Source organism: Sus scrofa, chromosome 2 (assembly GCF_054392235.1).
Source record: "Sus scrofa isolate SSC_HxYL_T2T_F1_AM1 chromosome 2, Sscrofa_HxYL_maternal_Yorkshire_Landrace_v2.0, whole genome shotgun sequence".
In the NCBI taxonomy this organism is placed as follows: domain Eukaryota; kingdom Metazoa; phylum Chordata; class Mammalia; order Artiodactyla; family Suidae; genus Sus; species Sus scrofa.
The window spans coordinates 84,905,816-84,933,497 of record NC_139384.1 but is presented as its reverse complement, the minus strand read 5'-3'; the positions used below and the strand labels follow the sequence as shown (position 1 = coordinate 84,933,497).

At 51.3% G+C, this 27,682-nt stretch overlaps 2 protein-coding genes across 7 annotated transcripts; one reads left to right on the top strand and one right to left on the bottom strand.

Annotated features, from left to right (window-relative positions):
• Nucleotides 1-548: 548 nt before the first annotated feature.
• FSD1 (fibronectin type III and SPRY domain containing 1) lies at nt 549-14,573 on the top strand. Of its 2 annotated transcripts, none has more exons than XM_003480828.5 (13): nt 549-690; nt 1,640-1,735; nt 1,917-2,048; nt 2,807-2,908; nt 4,271-4,293; nt 4,495-4,616; nt 5,199-5,408; nt 11,290-11,388; nt 12,214-12,373; nt 12,728-12,807; nt 13,722-13,973; nt 14,084-14,172; nt 14,267-14,573. In XM_003480828.5, exons 1-13 carry the CDS (start codon nt 676-678, stop codon nt 14,375-14,377), a joined length of 1,491 nt encoding a protein of 496 aa, XP_003480876.1. In that variant the 5' UTR covers nt 549-675; the 3' UTR covers nt 14,378-14,573. The 2 variants fall into 2 exon arrangements, with proteins under 2 accessions (XP_003480876.1, XP_084869357.1); XM_085013231.1 differs by having other exon boundaries at nt 4,463-4,616.
• Nucleotides 14,574-14,780: 207 nt separating this feature from the next.
• Nucleotides 14,781-23,848, bottom strand: STAP2 (signal transducing adaptor family member 2). 5 transcript variants are annotated; one of them, XM_005661332.4, is made up of 14 exons: nt 23,670-23,848; nt 20,368-20,445; nt 20,158-20,229; nt 19,896-20,018; nt 18,900-18,956; nt 18,146-18,246; nt 17,605-17,739; nt 17,187-17,256; nt 16,992-17,094; nt 16,781-16,864; nt 15,555-15,701; nt 15,375-15,467; nt 15,219-15,293; nt 14,781-14,939 (listed from the first exon to the last, which is right to left on the bottom strand). In XM_005661332.4, the coding sequence occupies exons 1-14, from the start codon at nt 23,775-23,777 to the stop codon at nt 14,797-14,799; spliced, it is 1,389 nt and encodes a 462-aa protein (XP_005661389.1). In that variant the 5' UTR covers nt 23,778-23,848; the 3' UTR covers nt 14,781-14,796. The 5 variants fall into 5 exon arrangements, with proteins under 5 accessions (XP_005661389.1, XP_005661390.1, XP_003123113.1 ...); XM_005661333.4 differs by lacking the exon at nt 16,781-16,864; XM_003123065.6 differs by lacking the exon at nt 20,368-20,445.
• Nucleotides 23,849-27,682: the final 3,834 nt, after the last annotated feature.

Genomic DNA, 27,682 nt, shown 5'->3' with positions numbered 1-27,682 from the left:
ATCCTGGGTAGATTGAGCCCCAGGCTGACCCTGAAGACAGAGCTGCACACAGTCATTCCTAGACCTAGGGATTCTGGGCAGGCTGAGAGGCTTCTGGAGAAGCATAGGAGTGATATGGGGAGGGAAAAGTGGTTTCCAAAGCTGAACATCCACTGGGCAAAAGCCTGGCTTTTCAGTAAATGCAAGACGTAAATAGTCAGTGGCCAGATTTCAGGGCCTGGCTGTGGGATGGTGGTTGCGGTGAATTTCAGTTTGAGTGGCAGCAGTGAAGTTTCGTCCCTGAACAATTTGGGAGACTGAGGCACTAAGAGGACTAGGGATGAGCTCGAGGTCACACGACAGTCGAACCCAGGCACCCTGCCTCTCTGTTGCTGACTCTCTCCAGCACAGACATCTTTAGCCATGTTGCCTGGTGCCACCCAGGCCCTCGGGAATCCCTGCGACCCCGGGACAGTAAGGACTACATTTCCCAGATTGCCGCGAGGGGCGCGCCTGCGCGTTACGGCCAGTGATGGAGCGCTGACTGGGGGCGCGGCGGCGGCGGCGGCGGCGGCGGCGGCGGCGGCGGCGAGGGCTCGGCGGGCCATTGGCTCCCGGCAGCGGCAAAGGCAGCTTGAGGACTAGAAGAGCAAGCGGGGCCCGCGGGTCGGGCTTGGGACAACCTGGGCTGCAGCCATGGAGGACCAGAGGGTAAGACCAAGGCGGGGCGGGGCGTGGCCCACGTTGGGGGGTGGACAAGGGGACGGGACCAGGTGATGCCGCAGCGCGATCCCCACCCCCCATCCCAGTTGCTTCTGGGCGGAAGCCCCACCCTCGCGGCAACCCCGCCCGAATTAACCACCATTGTGGACACAGCCCTCCCACCCTTGCCCCGACCCCACATCGTCTTGGCTTGGGTTCAGGCACATCTCTGAACCCCCACGCCCTCCCAGTATTCCCGGACCCAGCCTTGATTACATCCCCCACGCCTTCCACCCGGACTGCGGACCAGGTGTCCCGGCCCTCGCCCCGCATCGGAGGATGCTCCGCCAGCTTAGCACAGGTGACCCCACTAATCCCTCGCCTCTAGGAAAAGGACCCGTCTGAGGCCTGGGTTAGGGCCACAGGCCCCCAGCAGCATCCTCCCATGCGGCCTCCTTCCCTCCCGGCATGCCCTCCCCCAGGCCTCCCTTGCCCTTTTCTACTTACCTGGGCTCTCTCACCCACTTCCTCAGGTACCTCCTTTCTCCTTGCTATTCCCTTTTCCCGTGTATCCACTTCCCCAGATGAGCCCGTGTTCTGCAGGTGTCCTTTTCCTCTGGGGTTTCTTTCCCCAGGCTAGCCCCTCACCCCAGAGCATGCCCCGCCCTCAGGATACAGGTACCTGGTTGAAGGCTTTGTGCTCAGGCAGACCTGGCTCTTCCTGAGAAGCTCTCTGGGAGCCTCAGTTTCCTCTGCTGTGAAACGGGCATGCTGACGGCACTCACCTGCTCTGTGAGGAGTGTAGGGCAGGCCTGCTCTTGGCAAGTGTTCAGGCTCATCTGCCTGGTGGCCCCTATAGCCACTCCCTGGATCCCTGGAAGGCAGAAAGGGGAGACTTAGGTCAGGGAGCCTGGCCAGGATGAGTGGCTTATCTGTGTATGCACTTCCCTGGGGGCAGGAGGCTCTGCGCAAGATCATCACGACACTGGCTGTTAAAAATGAAGAGATTCAGAGTTTCATTTACTCCCTCAAGCAGATGCTGCTGAATGTGGAGGTGAGAAAGGCCGGGGGCGGTGGGGGTGGGGTGGGGTGGGGCAGCCATATGAACTAACCTGTTGCTGCTAATGTCCATGGGACTCAGGGTCTGGCTGCCATTGCCAGGCTCGGTTCCCCATCTGAGCACAGGCTTTGCCAATGCTGGCTATTCTGACCCCACAACATTTCTTCTCTTCAAGGCAAACTCAGCCAAGGTGCAGGAGGACCTGGAGGCTGAGTTCCAGTCCCTCTTCTCTCTCCTGGAGGAGCTGAAAGAGGGCATGCTTATGAAGATAAAGCAGGACCGGGCCAGCCGAACCTATGAGCTGCAGGTGTGGGGTGCGGGGGGTGGGAGGTGGGGCTCTCCTGGACCCCCACCCAGACGCCATCTCCTACCACACCCCTCACACTGGTCTCTTCCTCCAAACCTGCCCCTCCTCCCTTGCCCCTTCCCAGAGATGCCCCCAAGGGTCCCCGGTGTCCAGAGCGAGTGGTTTTGGTGTCACCTCCTCCTTCCCCTGGTTTTTCCCATGGAAGGGCCCTGGCTATGACCTAGCAGTCCCCCCCTCCACCTACCGTCCCCCTTAATCCCTTCACCCATCCACCCCTCTTCTCCATGGCCAAGGCCCCACCCCTACATCTGGCTCTTCTTCCACCCCCACCCACCCCCAACCTTTATCCAGTGCTTCCAATTTGTCAGCTCTTCCCACTGGTCCCCCAGATCTGGCAGCATCACCACTTGCCAAACAACCCCCATGGCTCCCAGGGGGGTCTCAGATTCCAAGTTGGGGTTGCTGGGGCTGCACCAGAGCCTCTTGGGTAACCTCCTAATGCCCCAGATTCCCATCCCCAGGGAACATGGTGCCCCCGGGCTCAGGTATGGCCTGAGCATGTGCGTTTCTAAGGAAGGGATCCCCAGGTGTTTCTGATGCCCTGCCAACAGCGAGGCCCAGCCCCCTCCAGCCTCCCACTCCCGCCTGGACTTGGAGAAGGGGCTGGTACCCTGGATCCTGAAGGCAGTGGGGATCCCTGGGAGGGTTTGATGCAGTGGAGTGAGGGGTCTCTTCTCTTGGTGCCACGGCATCCACAGAACCAGCTGGCTGCCTGCACTCGAGCCCTCGAGAGCTCTGAAGAGCTTCTGGAGACAGCCAACCAGACCCTGCAGGCCACGGACAGCGGGGACTTTCCTCAGGTGGGTGCCTCTGAAACCAGACTGGTAGGGCTGCCAGATAAAATACAGGACATTCAGTTCCATTTGCATTTCAGATCAACCACAAGGAGTTTTTTGTTTTTTTTTTTTTTTTTTTTTTTTTTATTATTTTCCCACTGTACAGCAAGGGGGACAAGGAGTTTTTTAGTATAAGTATGGCCCATGCAATATTTAGTCTGAGTATGTCCCAAAGATCACATGGGACATTCTTAGACTAAAAAAACACAATTCTTTGTGGTTGATCAGACATTCAAATTTAAAAAGGAATAATTTTTTTCTTTTTTGGCCACCCTGCAGCATATGGAGTTCCTGGGCCAAGGATCAGGTCCGAGCTGTGGTTGCAACTCACACTGCAGTGACAACGTCGGATCCTTAACCCACTGCACCACAAAGGAACTCCAAGGATGAATAACATTTTTAGTATATCTTATGCAAATGTTTACTTATTTATTTACTTTTTTTTTTTTTTTTTTTTTTGCCTTTTAGGCCCGCACCTGTGGCACATGGAGGTTCCCAGGCTAGGGGTCCAATCGGAGCTGCAGCTGCCAGCCTACACCACAGCCACGGCAATGCCAGATCTGATCTGTGTCTGCCATCTACACCACAGCTCACAGCAACGCTGGATCCTTAACCTGCTGAGTGAGGCCAGGGATCGAACCTGAAACCTCATGGTTCCTAGTTGGATTCATTTCTGCTGTGCCACAATGGGAATGTTCAGTATAAGCATTTCCCATGTATTGTGTTGCACATATTTACACTGAAATACTTATTCATTAGCTGAAATTCAAATTTAACAATGAATAACAATGAATTTTCACAAATTTAACAATGAATTTTAACAATGAATAATTTTACTGAATATCACATGCAGTACTTAGTATATCCAAAATACTGGATGAGACCTAGTTATATTGAAAAATCACTTATTTTTTGGAGTTCCCTGGTGGCTCTGTGGCTTAAGGATTTGGTGTTGTCACTGTTGCGGCTGTGGTTACTGCTGTGGTGTGGGCTCAGTCCCTAGCCGAAGAACTTCTACATCCCAGGTGTAGCCAAGAAAAATCATTTATTGTTTATCTGGGATGCAAATTTAACTTGGCATCCTGTATTTTTATTTGCTAAACCAGCCAACTGTATGTACTGGGCACGGGGTGGGAGGTTGGGTGGGGATGGGAGCCTGTCTTTGCCCCCGTCCCCGTCCCTTCAGGGCATGGCCAAGGGTTTCTGCCCCAGTGTTGGGGCACTTTGCCACATAGATGCCTGGTTGGGCCTCAGTCTTCCTGTCTGTGTAGTAGCTTTCTGATTGTCAGCACAGTTCTGTGGATTTTATTCTGTCTCTCTTTCTAGGCTGCCAAGCAAATCAAAGATGGGTAAGATGCTGGAACCTGGTTCCCACCCCAGTGCCCCACCCCTCTTGTGAAGGTGGGGACGCCCAGGTGAGGGTCCCTTGGCCCAGAGCACTGGATGGGAGCAAGGGGGAGGGGGGCCTTACGCACACCTCAGAGGACTAGGCCTGGGCGTCCACCTCCTTCCCTGCAGTGTGCAGGCTGCCTCCACCTCCTTCCCTGCAGTGTGACAATGGCCCCAGCCTTCCGGCTCTCATTGAAAGCCAAGGTCAGCGACAACATGAGTCACCTCATGGTGGACTTTGCACAGGAGCGGAGGATGCTACAGGCACTCACATTCCTGCCTGGTGAGAGGAGAACCCTCGGAAGGGCCAGGATTGCAGGGCAGTGGCCTGGGAGTCTGGGGGAGCCTGAGACAAGACCTAGAGTAAGGCTGATAACCATTTGTAGAAACCCCAGAAAGCCCCATCCTGGGGTGGAGCCCTGAGATACCTACCCCCACTGGGTGGAGCCATGAGGAAGCCTCAACCCTGGGTGGAGGCACAGCAAGCCACTCTGTTGAGTGGAGCCTGGAGGAAGCCCCACCTCCTGGCAGATCCCTGAAGAGGCCCCACCTACCAAGGGGTGGAGTCCTATGGAGGCCACACCCCCAAGGGGTAGAATGTTCCACATGTTCTACCCCTAAATGGTGGAATCCAAAGAAGGCCCAGTTGTTGGTTGAACCCTGAGAAAGCTCACCTCTCACCCTTTGGTGAAACCCAGGAGGCTCCACCCCCAGGCCCCAGAACCCAGAAGGGCCCCACCCCCCAACCTTGGGATCTGGAGGACATCCTGCCCGCAGAAAGGTCTATTAAGTTGGCAGGGTTATGACAACGCCCACCCCTGCTGGCACAGCCACCTGACCTCCCTCTCCCCTTTGTCCTGGGCAGTGCCTAGTGCCCCTGTGATCGACCTGGCTGAGTCCCTGGTGGCCGATAACTGTGTAACCCTGGTGTGGCGCATGCCAGACGAGGACAACAAGATTGACCACTACGTGCTGGAGTACCGGCGGACCAACTTTGAGGGCCCACCCCGCCTCAAGGAGGACCAGCCCTGGATGGTCATTGAGGGGATCCGGCAGACGGAATACACTCTGACCGGTAAGGGCAGCTCAGCCTTCCCCCTCAGTCAACCTGGAGATTCTGGATGAGCCTCAAGGCTCATGGGGTGTGAGAGCAGCCTGGCTGGGCTGATCAGGAGTAGCAGAAATGATAATAATGAAAATGAAACTGGTGATAGCTGCTGCATTGTGTATTGAAGGCTTACTATGTGCCAAGCATTTTACCTACGTGTAATGGGCAGGCTTGTTGTCATTTTATAGATGAGGAACTGAGTGAGGCACAGGGAGAGAGGGCATCCTCTGTCCCTGTTTTGTCTCTGTGATCCAGCATTCATTCTTTCATTCGTTCATTCATTCATTTTGACTCACAGAGCACCTGCTGGGTACCAGGCACCATCCTTGCAATAGTGAGAAAAGTGGGAGAAAATCCCTCCCCTTGTGGAGCTGGTGTTTGGGGGACCATCCTCCCAGGATCTGGGGATTCCCTTGGTAGTTATGAGAAAGCAGAAGGCCTGGGGGAATCCATCCAGCTGGTAGGGGAGGGTCTGAAGGAGGAGAAAATCAGGGGTCCCTAATGCATTAGGAAGCTGTCCTGAGCCAGAGGAAACCCTCTGCGGTGGGGAGAGCCTTGCTGACAAGATAACTATCACCACAGCTCTTGGGCTGTAATCAGCCTGCTCCTTATCTGTAATTAGCATACATGGTTAATAATGAGCATGTTAATTGCAGGAAAGAAAAGCTAGCAGCCTCCAAGAGGGCCTGGGAAACTCTTGGTTCATCCTTTCATGGGAATCAAAATAAACACATATTTTTTTTCCAATCTTTTTTTATTCTGGTAAAATACACATAACCGAAAATATTTTTAAGATTTTTTTATTAGAGTATAATTGAGGAGTTCCTGTGTGGCTCAGCAGTGATGAGCCCAACTACTATCCATGAGGATGGAGGTTTGATCCCTGGCCTCACTCAATGGGCTAAGGATCCGGCATTTCTGTGAGCTGTGGTGTAGGTTGCAGACTCAGTTCAGATGCCAAGTGGCTGTGGCTCTGGTGTAGGCTGGCAGTTGTAGCTCCAATTAGACTCCTAGCCTGGGAACTTCGATATGCTGTGGGTGCAGCCCTACAAGGCAAAAAAAATAAATAAAAAATAAAAATAAAAATAAAAATAGAGTATAGTCTATTTACAGTGTTGTGCCAATTTCCACTGTTTATCAGAGTGACCCAGTCATAACATCTATATACATTCCTTTTCTTTTTATTTTTTTTTTTAGAGCCACACCTGCAGCATATGGAGGTTCCCAGGCTAGGTCTAATTGGAGCTACAGCTGCTGGCCACAACCACAGCAATGCCAGATCTGAGCTGTGTCTGTGACCTACACCGCAGCTCATGGCAATGCCACATCCTTAACCCGCTGAGCGATGCCAGGGATTGAACCTTCAACTTCATGGTTCCTAGTTGGATTCATTTCTGCTGAGCCATGACGGGAACTCCCCACATTCCCTTTTTTATTAATTTTTTATTTTATTTTTATTTTTGCTTTTTAGGGCTACACCCGTAGCATGTGGAGGTTCCAAGCCAGGGGTCCAATTGGAGCTATAGCTGCGGGCTTACACCACAGCCACAGCAACATCATATCTGAGCCGTGTCTACAGCCTACACCACAGCTCACGGCCATGCCGGATCCTTAACCCACTGAGCAAGGCCAGGGATCGAACCTGCATCCTCATGGATCCTAGTCAGGTTTGTTAACTGCTGAGCTACAACAGGAACTCCCACATTCCCTTTTTTAATATTATCTTCCATCAGGGCCTATCCCAAGAGACAAGATAGTTCCCTGTGCTGTACAGTAGGATCTCATTGCCTATCCATTCTAAATGTAATAGTTTGCATCTACCAACCCCAGCACATAATGTAAAATTTACCACCTTAACCATTCTTTTTTTTTTTTTAAATAATGATTTTTTTTTGTTTTTTCGCCATTAAATAATGATTTTTATTTTTTCCATTATAGCTGGTTTGCAGTGTTCTGTCAATTTTCTATGGTACTGCAAATTGGCCCCGTCACACATACATGTATACATTCTTTTTTCTCACATTATCATGCTCCATCCTAAGTGACCAGACATAGTTCGCAGTGCTGTACAACAGAATCTCATTGCTTATCCATTCCAAAGGCAATAGTTTGCATTTATTAACTCCAAATTCCCAGTCCATCCCACTCCCTCCCCCTCCTCCTTGGCAGCCACAAGTCTGTTCTACATATCCATCATTTTCTTTTCTGTGAAAAGGTTCATTTGTGCCACATAGTAGATTCCAGATATGTGATACCATGTGGTATTTGTCTTTCTCTTTCTGACTTACTTCACTTAGTATGAGTCTCTAGTTCTATCCATGTTGCTGCAAATGGCATTATTTTGTTCATTTTTATGGCTGAGTAGTATCCATTGTGTATGTATACCACATCTTCCTAATCCAATCATCTGTCTATGGACATTTAGGTTGTTTCCATGTCTTGGCTATTGTGAACAGTGCTTCAGTGAACATGCGGGTGCATGAATCTTTTTCAAGGAAAGTTTTGTCCGGATATATGCCCACGAGTGGGATTTCTGGGTTATGTGGTAGTTCTATGTATAGTTTTCTAAGGTACCTCCATACTGTTTTCCATAGTGGTTGTGCTCTTTTGTCTTCTTAGGGCCACACCTACGGCATTTGGAAGTTCCCAGGCTCGGGGTCGAATAGGAGCTGTAGCCGCCCGCCTATGCCACAGCCATAGCAACCAGGGATCCAAGCCGTGTCTGCAGCCTACACCACAGCTCATGGCAATGCCAGATCCTTAACCCACTGAGCAAGACCAGAGGTCGAACCCGAATCCTCATGGATACTAGTCGTGGCTCAATTCTTTAACCGCTGAGCCACGATGGGAACTCCCACCTTAACCATTCTTCAGTGTACAGATCAACTCTTCGGTGCATCCGTTATGTGCTACCATCATCCCTACCATCCTTCTCCAGGACTTTTCATCTGGCAAAATTGAAACTCTTCCCCACTAGACACTAATTCCTATTCCGCTCCCCCAGCCTTTGCCACTCACCATTCTGCTTCCTGCCCCTATGACTGTTACTGCTCTACGTACTTAACATAGGTGGAATCAAATAATATGTATCCCTTTATATCTGGCTTATGTCACTGAATGCAGTGACCTCAAGGTTTACCATGTGGTATTGTGTGACTGTGTGTTAGAATTTCTTTCCCCCTGCTTTTTTTTTTTTTTTTTTTTTGGCCTTGCTTATGACACGTGGGAGTTCCTGGGCCAGGGATCAAACCCATGCCACAGCAGTGACCCAAACCCCTGCAATGACAGTGCCAGATCTTTAACCCTTTGTGCCATGGGAGAACTCCCAGAATTTCCTTCCTTTTTAAGGCTGAATAATATTCCATTGTGTGTATATACCTAGCTTTCTCCTGTAGTGGCAGCTTACATGACTAGAGCTCAGTGTCAGAACCAGGAAGCTGATGTGTGGACATTCTGCAGTGTTAATTCACTTTTCACCAGTTTTACACACACTCATCATGTGTGCATGTGTAATCCCATGTGCAGTTTTATCCCATGTGTTGTAGATTTGTATAACCACCACCACTATCAAAGTTCTTCATCAAACTTCTCCATCATGGGCTTCCTGATACATCCCTTTACCTACCTGGCCTTTTGCAAAATCTATAGAGAGTAAATTCCTCAGGGCAGGAAGTTGAATCCCTCAAAAGACCTGCGATATTGAAGATAATGATGCATGTGCTCATTCACGTAAAGAACCTATGTGGTTATTTGCAGTCTACGTACTGTCTTGTTGATTGCTTAGAAAACAGGAAGGTTTGGGTTAAATATTTATCACTTACATTCCTCATCCTCATCCTCACATGAACCCTGCTCAGTGTGGGGAATATGATTGCTGGTTCACAGAATAGGAAACTGAGGCATGTGTGAGTCCGGATCATCAATAGTCAGATGGGTTCGGTGGTTCTCAAACCAAGCCTTCTGGGTGGTAGTTTTTGCTCTGGGGCGATAGATGGAGATGCTGAGCAAACCACAGAATTCTCAGAGAAGGGGATCTAAAGAAGAATGAGGTGATCTGGGTGGGCTGGGGGAGCTAATAGCCAGATTGAGGCTTGAAGGAGAAGGCAGGAAGAACAGCCTGCTAGGCAGAGGAACAGTCTGATCAAGGGCTCAGAGGCCAGGATACTGAGCCTTTGAGTCTGGAATGAGCTATGTTTGCAGAGAGAACAACCTCCATGGGGAGAGGGGAGAGGAAGAACAGGGACTTTATCCTAAGGGCACGGGGAGCTATGGGAGGTTTCAAAGTAGGGCATGCCCAGCGTTGTTTGGGATGCTCAGAGAATGGGCGTCTTGCAGGGGATTCTTGGGAGGCAACTGGATGTGGTCTGGGCTATGGGTGCCGTGAGTGGCCAGTTGGTGTCTGAAGGGTGAGAAAGCGGAGTCCCCGTCATGGCTCAGTGGTTAACGAGTCCGACTAGGAACCATGAGGTTGCGGGTTTGATCCCTGGCCTTGCTCAGTGGGTTAAGGATCCAGCGTTGTCGTGAGCTGTGGCGTAGGTCGCAGATGTGGCTTGGATCCCACATTGCTGTGGCTCTGGTAGCTACGGCTCCGATTAGACCCCTAGCCTGGGAACCTCCATATGCCACGAGAGCAGCCCAAGAAATGGCAAAAAGACAAAAAAATAAAATAAAATAAATGAAGGGTGAGAAAGGGACAGCGAGCAGAATGAAATGAGCAGGGGTCCCGACTGAGCCACCTGGACATTTGAGGGTAGAGAAGAGCCTGCAAAGAAGACCACAGGGAAGCAATCGGGGCAGCCAGGAGAGGGCAGTGCAGTAGCTGCCAAGGAATGAGAATGTTCCATGAAGGAAGGAGTGGTCAGCCAGGACATGCTGCAAGATGAGGACTAAGAAGGGCAAAGGAAGGAGAGGGAGTGAGGCAGCCAAGAGGGTGGTGTGGATAGTTCTCCAAAGAGGCTTAATTTGAGGGGGAAGACAGCTTGATACTTGGCTTTACTGTTTAAGGTTAGAAGAAATTAATAAGAATTTTTTAAAATGATATAAATGAAGGGAGGGCTCTATCCTAGTAGTAGGGAAAATTGTTAAGGAACCAGGTAGGGTGAGATCTAGGGGTTCCAGCAAATGACTTGCTCAGCTCCATTCCCTCTACTTGTTGGCTCTAGGGGCTGCATTTTCAAGGCAGCTGGCCAACGTGCTGGCAGATTTGCCCAGGAGGAGCTTCCTCCTAGCTGGCCAAACCAAAGGGAAGAGGGACTCTGCTCACTATAATACCAGCCAGTGTCTCAGGGCATATTCTGATTGGCCAGTTTGGGTCATGTGCCTATCCCTGGACCAATTGCTGTAACTGGACCATAAAGCATCCTGATTGGCCAGTCTTTGTTGGAGGCAGAACCAAGTAATCCATACCTCCACAGGTAAACAAGAGCAAGGATGGTTTCTGAGGGATAAGACATCCTTTATAAGGTGCCCTTTAGGGAGTTCCCATCTTGGCTCAGCGGAAATGAATCCAACTAGGAACCATGAGGTTGCAGGTTCGATCCCTGGCCTCGCTCAGAGGGTTAAGGGTCCAGCATTGCCATGAGCTGTGGTGTAGTTTGCAGACACGGCTCAGATCTGGCGTTGCTGTGGCTCTGGCGTAGGCCTGCAGCTACAGCTCCGATTAGACCCCTAGCCTAGGAACCTCCATATGCCATGGGTGCAGCCCTAAAAAGACAAGACAAAAGAAAAAGAAAAAAAAAAAAGGTGCTCCTTAGAATGAGGGGTGGTGGGATTACTGTGGGACAGGGGGGTGCCTCTAATCTATTGCTTGAAGTGTATACAATGTTAAGATCCCTCTGTTGCCTCATAGGTCTCAAGTTTGACATGAAATACATGAATTTCCGGGTGAAGGCCTGTAATAAGGCAGTTTCAGGCGAGTTCTCCGAGCCAGTGACCCTGGAGACACCAGGTGACTGGCTCCCACCCCTACCCTAGCTGTGACTCCATAACCCCTCACTCCCGGGGCTCCAGGGACTGGTGTCTAATGCGAATCTTCTAAGCAGACTTCTGTGGCCCTTTTTGCCTTGGGTGGCCAGGAGGCTCAGTGCTCAGTCGACAATAGATTCCTTATCCTGAGTCTCTGGTATAAACTTTGATATTGTTTTTTGCATTTGCAGTTGATCCCATTATACCTGGATCCCATTATACCTACACACACACACACACACACACACACACACACTCTCACACTCACACGCTCGTGCTCTCTCTCCCTCCCCTTCCTCTCTTACTCTCTGTCTCTCTTCCAAAAAATAGCTAAGTGCTCTTTAGAATTGGGAATGGGCTATCAATAGTGAAGACAGATTTCTTAGCTTCCCACAGTGACACCTTTGCATGTCCTGATAGGAAGTCCTTTTGCAGTCTAGCTTTACTCTGTCATGCTGCAGCCGGGCCCTCTTCCTGGAATTAATCTCCAGTGGAAGCACAGGGCAGCACAGTGGTTTGAAAGTGGCTTCAGACCTGGGAGATTTTAGGCATCATGCCCTTGGCCTTCACTCCTCTGGCTACAGGTTCTGCCTCCTCCACTCTTCCTCACCTCGTCTCTCGGTGTCTTTCTACCTCTTATCTCTCTCTCTCTGAACCTGTGTCCATCAGTCTCTTTCTCTGCCTTAGTCTGTTTCTTTGTCTCTTTCTCTCCTCTGTCCCTGTTATGGTCTGTCTTGGTCACTGTCTGTCTCTCTCTGTGTCTCTGGGTTTCCCCATCTCTGTGACTCCCGCATCTGCCCAACCCCAGCGTTCATGTTCCGCCTGGATGCGTCCACATCCCACCAGAACCTGCGGGTGGATGATCTCTCCGTGGAGTGGGACGCCATGGGCGGGAAGGTGCAGGATATCAAAGCTCGCGAGAAAGATGGCAAGGGGCGGACGGCGTCTCCCGTCAACTCCCCAGCCAGGTAGCCTGTCCCCTCCCCTCCCTGAGTCTCTGGTGGAGGAGATCAAGCTGGAGGTGGACACACAGAGCCCAGTGGGGTCAAGGCTGGGGTGGAGGGAGGGATGTGGAGCTGGAGGAGCCCAAAGAATGAATGAAGGGAGAGGAGATTTCGAAATGGGTTTTGATGGTTGAATAGAAATTTTTCGGAAGAGGACAAGCACGAGTATGTTCTGACACGAGAAGCTTAGTGTATGAAAACAACCACATACAGTTAAGGAATGATGAAAAGTTCATGGTGGCTGGGGTGGACCGGGGAAGCCCTCCTGTGGGAAAGGTGAGGTCTGAATTGAGACTTCCCTCTCCTTGCCATTCACAGAGGTATTCCATCTCCCAAGAGGATGCCCTCAGGTCGTGGGGGACGGGATCGCTTCACAGCTGAGTCCTACACAGTGCTGGGTAAGGAGTGGGGAAGCTGGGAGGAGAGACAACTCTGGGCAGGGCCCTGATGTGGGGGTGGTAGGAGGGAATTCCTTTGGCTGGGGAAACTGAGGCCGCTGTCGACAAGGCTTCTGTGGGACTGGTCCCCAGAATGTGTTATTGTGACACTGGGGGAATGGAAAGCTAGATTGAGGGAGGAAGGATTATTGAGGGGAGCCAGAGCTTAAGGATGCTCTGGACTCGGAGAGTGGCTGGGCACTCGAGCTTGAGGAGGGATTTCCTGGAGTGGCCGAGACTTGAGGAGTAGCTGCAAAGAACAGTTTATCGGGGGCGCTGCTGGGTTTGTGGAGGAGCCTAAGCATCACTGGAGCGTGGGGAAGTGGTTTCAGAAGAGTCGAGAAGCCAGAGCTGGAGAAGTGGCGAGAATGGCTAGGATTCGCACCGCAGGAGTGATTGGACCCTGTGAAGGAAAAGCTGGAGTCCAAGGAGGAAGTGGAGTTTGGGGGAATCACCGCTGTCCAGGAAAAAAGCTTGAAAAGGGGGATTGGGGTATACGTGGAAGCCAGTGTGGTCTGTAATATCTGGTAGGTGTGTGTGGTAGGAGCGAAGTTAGGGAGGAGCTGGTTTCTGGGGATGAGTGAGGAAAGGAGCTTGAGTCCGGTGGGCAGCAGTACATGGTGACACTGCAGCTGGATCGGGGAGTAGCTAAGGTGGCAAGAATCTGGATCCCAGGCCTGGGGAGGACGTGGACTCGGGGATTAGCTGAGATGTAGTTGAGGCTTGGAGAGTATCTGAACTTAATGAGTACCTACAGGGAGCTGATAAAGCCTGGGCAGTACCTGGAGGGAATAGCTGGGCTCTGGCTGCTCCTTCGTGAAAGGGCACCTGGGACCTGATTCTACCCAGTACCCGCTGCCCACCCCGCCCCACAGGGGACACGCTGATCAATGGCGGGGAGCAGTACTGGGAAGTGCGCTACGAGCCGGACAGCAAGGCGTTTGGCGTGGGGGTGGCCTACCGCAGCCTGGGCCGCTTTGAGCAGCTGGGCAAGACGGCCGCGTCCTGGTGCCTGCACGTCAACAACTGGCTGCAGGTCAGCTTCACTGCCAAGCACGCCAACAAGGCCAAGGTGTTGGACGCTCCCGTGCCCGACTGCCTGGGTGTGCACTGCGACTTCCACCAAGGTGACCCCAAGCCCCTGCTGGCCTCTCCGGCCACCTCTGTCCACTGTCCCTCTGTCCAGACCCCTCTTACCAGGTCCCCCTGTCTCTCTTACCCCTCACTCCCACCCCAGGCCTTCTGACCTTCTACAACGCCCGCACCAAACAGCTGCTGCACACCTTCAAAGCCAAGTTCACACAGCCGCTGCTGCCAGCTTTCACGGTGAGGCCTCCTCCACGGCCCAGGGATAAGAGGGGGGTGGTGTGAGTGCTGGCTGCACTGCTGAGTCTCTCTGTTTCTCATCACTGTCCCCCAGGTGTGGTGTGGTAGCTTCCACGTGACAACAGGCCTGCAGGTCCCCAGCTCTGTGCGCTGCCTGCAGAAGCGGGGCAGTGCTACCAGCAGCTCCAACACCAGCCTCACCTAGGCCCCTGGACTGCCCACCGGCTGGGCTGATTTGGTGGGCCACCTCCAGGCCCTGGCTCTTTCAGCCGGGCACTCTGCTCTCACTTGCTGCTTGGAGCCTTAACTCCTGATGGGAGTCACCAATGGGGAGCGGGCCCTGGGGCAAGCCCTCCTCCCCACCTCATCTCCCAATAAAGGTCAAACACTGGCCAGGCCAATGCTGCTGATTCTTTGGGGCTGGGTGGCACTGGGTGTGCCTGGCCTCCTCTGACCTCAGCTTTCCCAGCTGTAAAATGGGCTTTTCTTGCAGGGTCAGGAGGCAGGTTTTGCTGAGCTGAGGACCACTGGGACTAGATGGGGCCAGCTGTGGGCAGCCATCTGAGACCCCGCACTGCCCCACCGAGCCACACCAAACACACAGGCACTGTGGTGACTTGGGTTTTAATTCTTAGAGGAGGGATCTGTCTGGCTGTGGTGCCATGCTTGGAGACTGGCCTGCTGGTCCCCCGTGCGCCCAGCTGCCTCCTCCAGTGCCCGCCTCCTCTGCAGTTTCTCTTCCAGCTCTGCTGTCACGTCTGCCAACCCTGGGGTGGGGTGGGGGCGGGTGTCTGAAGCTTCAGTGGTGCCAGGGATCCCCAGTCTAGGCTCTCCCCAATTACATCCACCCAGGACCACTGCAGAATTTTTGAGGCCCAGCGTAAATGAAAATGTGTTCAATGGGCATGAAGAATTTCAAGAGGAACATAGCAGAGCATTAAGCCAAGTGTGGATTGCTTCAGGCTATGAGGTCCTGTGTGACTGCAGGGGCCCCCTATTTGTGAAGCCCACCTTGCACTGACCCCCTGCACAAGCAAGCCCCTTACCTGTTGTGGGGAAGAAAGCCTGTGCTGAGCTGACTGCCAGCTTCCTGGCCAGGCCACTGTGGAGGACTTTGGGCTCTGAAGGAGAAGACAGATGAAGGCTGAGGCTGGCCTTCCACTGGATGGGGGAGGGACTGGGAGGAGGGGACCCCCCCCTACCTGGCCTGGGCACACTGGGCGGTTTTGGAGGCTTTGCCTGAAACTTGGCCAGCTTCTTGGGCTTCAGAACAACTGGCCGACTAGGGGAAGGCACTGCATGGACAAAGATGTGGCATGTCACATCCGGCCATTAGCCCGCCCCTGTCCCCAACTCTCGACCTCCCCTGGTCCCCCACACACCGTCCTCATTCATGTAGTTTGCAGCTGGAGTGTCTCCAATGGGGATCACATAGTTCTCGTCCTGGTGCAGGAGCGGGGGCAGCTTGTCCTGGCTGGACACAGGCATGGGAGGCAGCTGCTTAGGGCCACCTTTGGGGGGTGCAGGACCTGGTGAAAAGTCATGGTCACTGTCAGGGCTGACATGGTGCAGTGACACCTCAGGGTGGGAATGTGTGTGTGCTCACCTGGATATAGGCATGCGTCCCTGCCATCTGTCTGTGCACATGCCTGTTTCTGAGTCTGTGTGTTTGGGTCTCTGTAGCATAAACATGTACCCTGGGCTCAATTTGCAGAGGTGAATATATGTAAAGGGCTTATTTATTTTTTATTTATTTTTTGGCCATGCCCACAGCATGCAGCATTTCCCTGACTGGGGACCGAACCTTCACCACGGTAGCGACCCAAGCCACAGCAGTGAAAAAAACACTGGATCCTTAACCCACTGAGCCACCAGGGAACTCATGTAAAGGGTTTATGCACCAAAATGTGTGATACTGCATGGATGTTCAGGTATGTGCTTGGTCACTTGTCTTTATTAGTGTGTAGGCTCCTGTATCTGATGGTCTGCGTTTGTGTGTACACATGTGATTGTGGCCTCAAGGGTGTATATGGATGTGTGCTTCAGGGAACTGGACTTAGGTGACACCCATATTCCTGCATGTGTGGAGCTGTCATCTACACAGGACCTTCTGATTATTCGGGTGGACACTGTTCATCTTCGTGAGTGTGGCATGCCTGCATTTGTGTATGTGTATGCTCATCATGCCCGAGGGGTCAGCTGTATCTGCCCAACCCAGGGAGGACCATACTGCTCACCGCACAGACCTTTCCTATCGCTTCCTCTTGCTTAATATGCTGGACCACTTCCCACCCCAATTTCCCATCTCTAGTTCTTGAAATACTTTGAGACCTTCAGCAAACACTTCCTTCTCCAGGAAGACTTATGTCTACCCTACTCGGCCCTGTTGCCCTATTTCCCCAACTCTCCAGCCCCAGATTCAACTGCATGGGGCTGGGAGTTGTTTGTGCCCAGCCATGTCCATCCCCTCCATAACCTGGAAGCCCCTAGAGGGCAGGGTCTGAGTAATTTCTGCAACTCTGGATATAAGGTCGGGCACACGTAGTGCCATGAGGGTCGGGTCTCTCCCCAGTCTGCCCCAGGGGCAGCCGCGGGGAGGTTGCATCACCTGGGCCGGGGACCAAGGAGGCAGAGGAGGCCGAGGGCGCCACCCACACACTTTCGCCATTCTCTTTATCCGCCTCCACGTAGCCTGGAACAGAGAGGCACGGTGGAGGAGGCACTGCGGCTGGGGGCTGACCCAGGGGTGGCCCCTTTGGGTAGGGCTTGGGAGAGGCGTGCACTCTGCCCCCGCCCCAGTTCCCTGAGGCTGTACGCACCTATCACTTTCTCATAGTCCTCATCCAGCAGGAAGGGCACCAGAGCCTTATTGGTATGCGACACGAAATAGTTGACTACTGCATCGATTGAGGTGCAGGAGAACTGAGGGCAGATAGGGGATCAAAGTCAGGACTGATGAGGAAGAGGCACAGATCTGGCCACTGTGCTTCCTGGGACCCTGCCCCAACGCTCACCGGCTCCTCCACATCGATCACGTACTTGAGGCCCTCGCGCTTCACCTTGTAGTGCCGGACCACCGGAGTCCTGCAAGGGCAGTGGGCAAGCAGGTGGTGTGGCTAAATGCAAGGCAGGGCTGCTCCCCGCAACGCCTTGTCCTGACCCCGCCCCCGTGGAGGGCCTGACCGCTCTCCTGTACACTGACCACGCCCCGTCCTGCCGTGGTTCTTTGAGAGGGACCAGGCCCTGAGCCAACTCCGTGAAAGACCCTGCCCTGGGTCCTGGCACTGCCCTCCAGGAGGAGTCCGCCCAGGGAGGTGCCCTGCCCCATCCTGGCTCAACCCCTGGGTTCCGCTCCACCTTCGACTTGGCACTGCCCCCTAACCGCGCCCCGCAACGCCCCCCACCCCCGGCTCCGGCGTCACGCATGCGCACCCGTTGAGCGTCTGGCGTGTAGTGACCGACAAGGCGCCGGTGCCGTCTCCGCTGGGCCGCAGCAATAGGTTCCCGCACTCGGGATAGCGCTCCAGGAGCAATTGCGCCTCCAGCCGACTCACCTTCAGGAAGCACCTGGGGCGAGCCCCGTCACTCACCAAGACAGGTCCCGCCCCTTGGGACACAATCACCCCCCTGAGCGCAACCCCTCCCTTCGGCGCCCAGCCCCATGCCCTCCTGCCCCTGGAGACCCTGCCTAGTTCCCCTGGTTCAAGCTCTGTGTCTGCAGCTTCAGGTATGTCCTCCAGGCACAAAAGCCTGCACTCGGAAACCCCGACCTCCCTCCCAGGCACCTAAACCCACCCTTAGAGACCCCGGCCCGTCCTTAGAGACCTCGAGCCGCTCTAAACAGCTAGTCTCCGCTCCTGCCCAGGTGCGGCCCTTAACTCAAGCTCTGAGGCCTGGAGACCCCGCTCAACTGCCTCCCCTCAGCCCCGTGCTCTCCAGCTCTCCCCCATCCTGGAGACACTCGGGCACTCACGAGGGCATCTCGAGCGCACGGCGTGCTTCCTCTTTGGCCAGGGCCTCGGCCATCATGTACAGGTGTCCGGGCAGCAGGGTCAGGTTGGACGGCACACGGAGCTGAGGGGGGATTGAGGCATCCGGAATGGGTGGCTGTGCCCACGTCAGAGGGGCAGACTGAAGCCAGAGTGTGTATAGAGCCAGGGTGGGCACCCAGGTTTGGGACTCCAGAGCCACCTGACACCTCAGAGCAAAGAAGGCTTAGAGAGTATTCCAAGAAAGAGAGATTTTGGTAATGGGGCAGAGGACCAAAGTAATATTAGAATGTAGAGACTCAAATTCAGTGGTCGGCAGGGGCCGGCCAGAGAACAAATGAGTAAAATAGAAATCAGGAATGTTGACTAAAACTCCTGGTTTTTAAAAGTTCCCGCTCCGGCACAGTGGGGTAAGGATCCCGGGTTGCCACAGCTGTGGCCTATGTGGCAGCTGCGGCTCAGATTTGATCCCTGGCCTGGGAACTTCCATATGCTGCTGGTGTGGCCAAATAAAACAAAACAAACTCCTGGTTTTTAAATGATAGCTAATTTTTAAACTTATAGCACTTTGTTGGCAAGACAAAAGATGTTTGGGGGCTACGTCTGGCTCATAGACCACCAGTCTGAGGCCAGAGCTTTGTTTGGGGAATGAAGGATGGGTAGGAAAAAAAAAAGAGGATTTCTGAGCAGGACTAGTGGGGAGTAGGATAGAGAGGGGCCAAGGAGGACCACTCTTACCTCCACCACCGTCAGGATGAAACCTTTCCACCTTTCCCGAGACTCCAGGCTCTCTACCTAGGCAGAGAAAGGAAAAGTTGCTGTGCTGATGAGCCTTGGTCTATTTATCTGTGATATGGAAGTGGGGAATAAGAGCCCATTTCTTAGGGCTGCTTTGAAGATTAAATGAGTTAGAGTAATTTAGGATGATGTCTCAATGTAAGTCCTCATTTATGAAGTGTATAATTATTCTTTAAATGGTTATGAACATTTTGAAAAACATAGATCATGTATCTCCTATGCTCGAAACCCTCCCTTGACTCATCCCTCCCCCAGCATTGAAGCCCAAGGCCTCTTGTGACCCACAAGGTTGCACGACCCCCCCCCCCCTTTCCTCCTCGTTCCCTCCCCGGCTCACTCTGCTCCAGCCACAGGGGCCTCCTCACTGTTCCTCCAACATGCCAGGCACAATCCTGCCTCACGGCCTTTGCATGTGCTATTCCCTCTGCTAAAGAGCTGCTTCAGCAATATCTGCACTACTGGCTTCCTTACCTCCTTTGTGAGGCCTTCTCCGATCACACCTCTTAACATTGCAACCCTAACCCCTCATCCCCTTTCCCTAGCACTTGTCTCCATAGCATCTACCACCATTCATCCTTTATATGTTTTTTACACATTTGTATTTGTGTGTGTGTGCCTCCACCACTAGACTGTAAACTCTACAAGGGCAGAGATGTTTATATGTCTTATTCACTGCTTTGCAACTAGGAGAGTATCTTCTTGCACACAGGAGGTGCTCAGTAATGTTAGCTGAAAGACTGAATGATGGCAATGATGATCCCTGTGGATCAGATCCTGTCCTGGACACTTTACACATATTATCCCATTTTTCAGTTGAGACTGAGGCTCACAGAGGTTAAGTGACATGCCCAGTGTCCCCACATCCATGCTAATATGTATTAATGGTGGGTACAACAAGAATGAAAGGTCTCCAATCAGCCCCACCTAGAGACCTACCTTGAACTTGATCTCCTGGTTCCGCAGGACCAAGCAAAAGTGGGTGCCAGGATCATGGGAGCTCCCCCAGGGAGCCTCATCTGTGAGCTTCACAAACGCCCCTAGGTCAAGCTTCTCCACATGCTGGGGGCACAGAAGTGGGGTCTGAGCACCAGGCCCGTGGCCCCTCAGGCCCCCCAGCTTGGCCATACCATCCACACCCTTTGTTTGGTCCCTGGGGTCAATGGTGGGCTAGTTCTTGAGCCTTCATTTCTGTCCTTACCTGGGAGTCCCGATTGCTATTGTAGAAATAGAGAGTCAGGCCCTGGAGGCCTGCCCAGAACTTCTTGTAATCCTGTGGACCAGAGTGGAGAAAGAAGAGATGAGGTGGAAAAGCTGGGTACCTTCATCATACTCTGCCTCAGGACCTTTGCACTGGCTATTTCTGCCTGAGCACTGTTCTCTCAGGTCTTTACATAGTTTCCTTCATCACCTGCTTTGAATCTTTGAACAAATGTTGGCTTCTCAGGGAATTCCTTCCCATCCATGGCCCAGCTTCTGGGGATCTGTTCTGAGAAAGGACCAAAGAGAAACTCCAGAGGTGGGAGATTTAGGAGTAATTTGTGCTAACTCACTTTATGGTGCTCCAACTATCCACCCACCCAACCTTCACCCCCCCCCCAACACTCATACATACATACAACTCTCTGTCCCCTTACCCACATCATAAATATTTATTGGTATCACCTAGGGGTCAGGAGCTGGGCTCAGTGCTGAGTCTACAGTCAGAACTTCACAAGGCTCTGGGCACTAGAAGGTCTGCATATTCAGGTTTCCCCCTACCCTCACCCCAGGATTCTGAATTCCAAATGTCCTCCATCTCCAGAGGTCTAAGGGGCTGATACAGTAAGATTTTAGGACTTTTTTCACCAAACATTCCCCAAGCACCTACCTGTACCCTGCAAAATAATATATGGGACACGGCCTCTGTTTCTAAATAGATGATGTTCCAGAAGGAGAAAGAAAGCATAGATACTAAAATCTTCCAGAGAAAAGAAGTTAGCACACTCAAGGAGGGACAGACCCTCAGCTGAGAGATCACAAAGAAGAGAGGCCCTCAAACTGGGAAATCTGGGAAGACTTCCTGAAAGAGGAGTTATTTTAATTAGTCCATAATGATAATGAGATAGCTTTTTGTGGCTGCACCTGTAGCATGCAGCAATTCCTGGACCAGGGATTGAACCTGTGCCACAGTGCTGACCTACATGATAGTGGCGATAACACCAGATCCTTAACACTCTATGCCATCAGGGAATGCCCATTGTTTTTTTTTTTTTTTTTTTTTTTTTTTTTTTCCCACTGTACAGCAAGGGGGTCAGGTTATCCTTACATGTATACATTACAATTACATTTTTTCCCCCACCCTTTGTTCTGTTGCAACATGAGTATCTAGACATAGTTCTCAATGCTATTCAGCAGGATCTCCTTATAAATCTATTCTAAGTTGTGTCTGATAAGCCCAAGCTCCCGATCCCTCCCACTCCCTCCCCCTCCCAACCCATTGTTTTTGTTTGTGTTTTTTTAAGATATAATGATTTTGCACACTTAGTAGAATATGGTCTGGTTAAACATAACTTATATGTGCATTGGGAAACCAAAAAATTCACAACTCACTTTATTGCGATATTCACTTTATTGTGGTAGTTTGGAACTGAACCTTCAGTATCTCCGAAGCATGCCTGTGTGTTTAACCATCCATTCGCCTATCTGTCCATCTACCCACCTATCTGTCCATCCAGGGTTAAATCCTAGATATGTACATATATTTAATTAAAATTTACTGAAGACCTAATCTGTACCAGGAACTGGGAATAGAGCAATAAGTGATTAAACTCAGCATGGTCAGGGACTTCCCTAATAGTCTAGTGTTTAGGCCTTGGCATTTTCACCACTGTAGCCCAAGTTCAGTCCCTGGTCTGAAAACTGAGATCTCATCAAGCCACTGCACATTGCAGCCAAATAAGAGTGAAAATAAACTAGGCATGGTCAGACCTGCCTCGTCATGACCAGGTCTATATCATCCACTGCATGTTGTTTAAGCACTTTGTGCCTCAGTTTCTCCACCTATAAAATGGTGCTAATAACAGTACCTGCCTTGGAGGTTGTGAGAATTGGGTGAATTAATATATACCTGCAAAGTGCCAGTTCTAGCGCTGAGTCACATCCTCCTCATGCTAAGAGCTCCTCCTCTCCTGTAACCATGCCTATAGCCTTCTTCAGCCCATTTTATCATAATTTTGTTTTTTTTTTTTTTTTTTTGCCTGCCCAGGGCATGCAGAAGTTCCCGGGCTAGGGATCAAACCTGCACCACAGCAGTAACCAAAGCCACAGCAGTGACAACACCAGGTCCTTAACCTGTTGGGCCACCAGGGAAGTCCTCAACCCATTTTATTTTATTTTATTTTTTTTTTTTTGCTATTTCTTGGGCCGCTCCCGCAGCATATGGAGGTTCCCAGGCTAGGGGTCTAATCGGAGCTGTAGCCACTGGCCTATGCCAGAGCCACAGCAACGCAGGATCCGAGCCGTGTCTGCAACCTACACCATAGCTCACGGCAACGCTGGATCGTTAACCCACTGAGCAAGGGCAGGGACCGAACCCGCAACCTCATGGTTCCTAGTCGAATTCGTTAACCACTGCACCACGACGGGAACTCCTTTTTTTTTTTTTTTTAACCCATTTTATAATAGATGAAAACTGAGGCACAAAGATGCAGAGTCACTTATAAATGGCCTGGGTGTCAGGACAGCGAGGAACAAGGATGTGAACCTGCATCTTTCACTCCCCCCCACCCCCTGCTGTGCTCTTTCTTAACCCTTATGATCTCCTGCCTCTGTGTGCTTTCTAAGCTGGGGAGGATTTGGATGCCCAGAGGTGCAAGGAAAGGAGAAAGAAACTGCCATGTCAAAGACAGAAAAGCATAGGGAGTTCCCGTTGTGGCTCAGTGGTTAACGAATCTATCTGACTAGGAACCATGAGGATGCAGGTTCGGTCCCTGGCCTTGCTCAGTGGGTTAAGGATCCGGCATTGCCGTGAGCTGTGGTGTAGGTTGCAGACACGGCTCAGATCCCGCATTGCTGTGACTCTGGCATAGGCCAGCGGCTACAGCTCTGATTAGACCCCTAGCCTGGAAACCTGCATATGCCACAGGAGCTGCCCTAGAAAAAGGCAAAAGACAAAAAAAAAAAAAAAAGGCAGAAAAGCCTAGTTGGTTTGAGTCCTAGTAGAAGATGAGTATGGGGGATTGGGGGGGAGACTGGGAATCGAGGGGCTGGACTTTATTCGGAGGAACACACACACTGAGCACCCCCCCAGCCAGCATTTGGTTCTGTGGGATATAGCCCCCATTAACTCTCACTGTCTCAACTTGCAGTCTGTGCCGACTTTGACCCCTGTGGCCGAGGTTCAGAGAGTCAGCTCAGGGCTGGGGAAGGAGGGAGGGGTGGGAGTCAGGAGGCTCCCCATTTCTTAGAGGAAGTCGCTGATCCTGTTCAGATCTGAGACAGAAAGAGACTGAGACAGACGGAGCCAGGCAGGGAGAAACAGAGAAAGAGCTCAAATCGGTCAGAGAGAGATGAACAGACAGAGGGTTGGAACCTTTCCCAGCCCCCAGTCCCCGTCCTGCTCTACCCAGCACCCACCCCACTGCACTTGACTAGATGGGGAAATCTAGGCTCAGAGAGGTGCCGCACCTGCCCAGGGCCACCCAGCAGCTCCAGCTCCCTGGCCTGCCTTACCCGGTCTCGGGGTCCCTTCTTCTCCAGAAAGCTCTCGTGGTAGTGTGAGGGCAGGGCGCCCTTGGGCTTGGGGATCCGGGGTGGGCTCAGGGCTGAGGCCATGGCCATGGCCAGCCTTGGTCTTTGGCCCGGCCTCTCCCTCCAGTGGGTGCCCCAGCTGAGCCAGGAAGCAGAGAAACAGGTTCCAGGGGAATTTCCTCTCTTCTGTCAGCTCGGCGAGCTCCCTCCCCTGTCAGCTCTGGGCGGGGGCTGGACCTGGGCAGGTCCAGGGATCCCAGGGAAATCCCAGCCTCTCCAGTCCCTGCAGAAAGACAGGGAGGCCTGGCAGGAGTAAGGGATGTCGGTTAGGGCTGCTGGGAGGCTTTCAGTGCAGGAGGGGTGGGGTGGGGGCGGGGGTGGGGGTGGGGAACCTAGCCAAGCAAAGGCCTGGAAGGGAGAAAGAAGAATGGTGCCAGAGTGGCAAGGAGATATGACCAAAGAGTGACAAGGTTCTTTAATAAAAATGTTAGAGCAATTTTTTTTTGTATCTACCAAAAAATCTTGCAGGCATTTTGATAGGAACAGCATGAAACGTGTATATCAGTTGAACGAAACTTGATGTCTCTGTACCGTGTAGTCTTCCAACCCACCAACCCACAGACATGGTCTTTCTTTCCCTTTTTTTCTTTTCTTTTCTTTTTTTTTTTTTTTGCTTTTTAGGGTCACACTCATGGCATATGGAAGTTCCCAGAATAGGAGTGGAATCTGAGCAGTAGCCTCCAGCCTACACCACTGACACAGCAACCAGCAACATGCCAAGCCTCGTCTGTGACCTACACCACAGCTCACAGCAATGCCGCAATGCCAGGGATCAAACCAGCAACCTCATGGTTCCTAGTCGGATTCTTTTCCGCCACCACGACGGGAACTCCTCTTTTTTTTTTTCCCTTTATTTTATTTTATTTTTTGGCTGCACCCAAAGCATGCAGAAGTTCCCAGGCCAGGGATCAAAGCCTTGCCACAGCAGCGACCAGAGCCACAGCGGTGATAACACCAGTTCTTCCACCCTCTGAGCCACCAGGGAACTGATACTTTCAGCTTCTCTTCATTTATTTAAATCTTTGATTTCCTGGAGTTCCCGTCATGGCACAATGGTTAACGAATCCGACTAGGAACCGTGAGGTTGTAGGTTCAATCTCTGGCCTTGCTCAGTGGGTTAAGGATCCGGTGTTGCTGTGAGCTGTGTTGTAGGCTGCAGACGAGGCTCGGATCCCGAGTTGCTGTGGCTCTGGCGTAGGCTGGTGGCTACAGCTCCTATTAGACCCCTAGCCTGGGAACCTCCATATGCCGAGAAAGTGGCCCGAGAAAAGGCAAAAAGACAAAAAAATAAAATAAAATAAAATAAAATAAATAGGAGTTCCCGTTGTGGCGCAGTGGTTAACGAATCCGACTAGGAACCATGAGGTTGTGGGTTCCATCCCTGGCCTTGCTCAGTGGGTTAAGGATCTGGCGTTGCTGTGAGCTATGGTGTAGGTTGCAGACGAGGCTCGGATCCCGCGTTGCTGTGGCTCTGGTGTAGGCTGGTGGCTACAGCTCCTATTAGACCCCTAGCCTGGGAACCTCCATATGCAGCGGCAGCGGCCCAAGAAATGGCAAAAGGACAAAAATAAATAAATAAATAAATCTTTGATTTCTTTCATCAGTGTTGTATAGTTTTCAGTAACCAAGTCCTGTACCTGTTTCATTAGATTTATATCCAAGCATTTCTTTTCTTTTTTTGGAGCAATTATAAGTGACATTGTATTTTTTTTTCTTTTCTTGTTTGTTTGTTTTTTGGCAGCACTCATGGCATGCAGAAGTTCCTGGGCCAGGGATTGAACCCATACAACAACAGTGACAACACTGGATCCTTAACCCACTGAGCCACCAGAGAACTCTGCAGCATTGTATTTTTTTAATTCCAGTTTTCACATATTCTTTGCTGGTATACAGGCATGCTCTTGATTTTCATGTGTGGACTTCTTCTATAACCTTGCTGAACTAAGTCATTTCTTAGTTCTAGGGGTGTTTGTTTGTTTGGGGTTTTTTTTTTTTTTTTTTGGTTTTTTTGTTTGTTTGTTTTGTCTTTTTAGGGCTGCATCCAGCATATAGAAGTTCCTAGGCTAGGGGTCAAATCGGAGCTGCAGCTGCCAGCCTACACCACGGCCACAGCGACATGGGATCCAAGCCGCATCTGCGAACTGCACAGCAGCTCAAGGCAACGCCGGATCCTTAACCCACTGAGCAGGACAAGGGACTGAACCCCCATCCTCATGGATGCTAGTCGGATTTGTTACCATTGGGCCACCACGGGGACTCCTCTAGAGGTGTTCTTTCGATCTGGTACACAGGCCGTTATATCATCTACAAATCAGGTGAGTTTCATTTCTTCCTCCCTTCCAATTTGTACACCTTTTATTTTCTTCACCATTAAGTATGATGTTAACTAAAGGTTTGTAGATATTCTTTACCAAGTTAAGGTAGTTTCCTTCTGTTCCTAGTTTGCTGAGAGTTTTCATCATGAGTGGGTGTCGAAGTCTGTCAAAATGCGTTTTTCTGCATGAATTGATATGCTCTTGGGAACTTCCTTTAGCTTGTGTGTTAGTTTCCTATGGCTGCAAATTATCCTACGTGTAGAAGCTTAAAATAACATAAATGCATTATCTTACAGCTCTGTTGGTTAGAATTTCTTTCTTTCTTTCTTTTTTCTTTTTCTTTTCTTTTTTTTTTTTTTTTTTGTCATTTTAGGGTTCCATCCATGGCATATGGAGGTTCCCAGGCTGGGGGTCAAATTGGAGCTGTAGCTGCCAGCCTACACCACAACCACAGCAGCGCAAGATCCAAGCCATGTCTGTGAGCTGCAACAGTGGTTCCTTAACCCACTGATGGAGGCAAGGGATGAACTCGAGTCCTTATGGATACTAGTTGAGTTTGTTACCGCTAAGCCACACGGGAACTCCTTATCTGGTTTTGGTATCAGGGTAGTTCTAACTTCATAAAATGTATTGGATAGTAATCCCTCTTCAATTTCCTGGAAGAGATTATGTAAAAATGATGTTAATTCTTCTTCGAACCTTTGTAGAATTCTCCATTTGGGCTTGCAGCTGTCTTCTTTGGGACTTTTATTTATTTATTCATTTTTTTTCCAAGCAAAGGAATACTTTTTCCTTAATATCATAAAAAAAGTTTTTTAAACACATGATAGCAGAGTTCCCATTGTGGCTCAGCAGGTCAAAAACCCGACTAGTATCCATGAGGATGCAGGTTTGATCCCTAGCCTTGCTCAGTGGATTAAAGGACCTAGCATTGTTGCAGGCTGCAGCCTAGGTTGCAGGTATGGCTTGGTCTGGCATTGCTGTGGATGTGGCATAGGGTTTTGACCTTAAATATTTGTTAGGTCTGCTACTGAAATGAACTTATAGATTGGCAACTTGTGAATCTAAAAGCTACCTAGCCCCCTTTCTGGGACTTTTAACATTACAAATTCAATTTCTTGGAGTTCCCATTGTGGCTCAGTGGAAATGGATCTGATTGGCATCCATGAGGACACAGGTTCGATCCCTGGCTTCACTCAGTGGGTTAAGGATCTGGCATTGGTGTGACCTGTGCTGAAGGTCACAGATGAGGCTCAGATCTGATGTTGCTCTGGCTGTGGTGTAGGCCAGTGGCTAAAGGTCCAGTTTGGCCCCTAGCCTGGGAACCTCCATATGCCACAGATGCAGCCCTAAAAAGACAAAAATTTAAAAAAAAAATTGGAGTTCCCGTCGTGGTGCAGTGGTTAACAAATCCGACTAGGAACCATGAGGTTGCGGGTTCGATCCCTGCCCTTGCTCAGTGGGTTAACGATCCAGCATTGCCGTGAGCTGTGGTGTGGGTTGCAGACGCGGCTCGGATCCCGCGTTGCTGTGGCTCTGGTGTAGGCTGGCAGCTACAGCTCCAATTCAACCCCTAGCCTGGGAACCTCCATATGCCGCGGGAGCGGCCCAAGAAATAGC

What these genes read in the sequence shown, in the direction of transcription:
- FSD1 (XM_003480828.5), top strand. An exon ending in GCCGAACCTATGAGCTGCAG is followed by an intron (nt 2,049 to 2,806) that starts GTGTGGGGTGCG and finishes CGGCATCCACAG; the next exon opens with AACCAGCTGGCTGCCTGCAC. An exon ending in TGAGTCCTACACAGTGCTGG is followed by an intron (nt 12,808 to 13,721) that starts GTAAGGAGTGGG and finishes CCCGCCCCACAG; the next exon opens with GGGACACGCTGATCAATGGC.
- STAP2 (XM_021084066.2), bottom strand. Translation starts at nt 23,777, where the DNA reads ATGGCCATGGCCTCAGCCCTGAGCCCACCCCGGATCCCCAAGCCCAAG. An exon ending in ATAGCAATCGGGACTCCCAG is followed by an intron (nt 20,019 to 20,157) that starts GTAAGGACAGAA and finishes CTGTGCCCCCAG; the next exon opens with CATGTGGAGAAGCTTGACCT. An exon ending in CGTGCGCTCGAGATGCCCTC is followed by an intron (nt 17,740 to 18,145) that starts GTGAGTGCCCGA and finishes GGCTCGCCCCAG; the next exon opens with GTGCTTCCTGAAGGTGAGTC.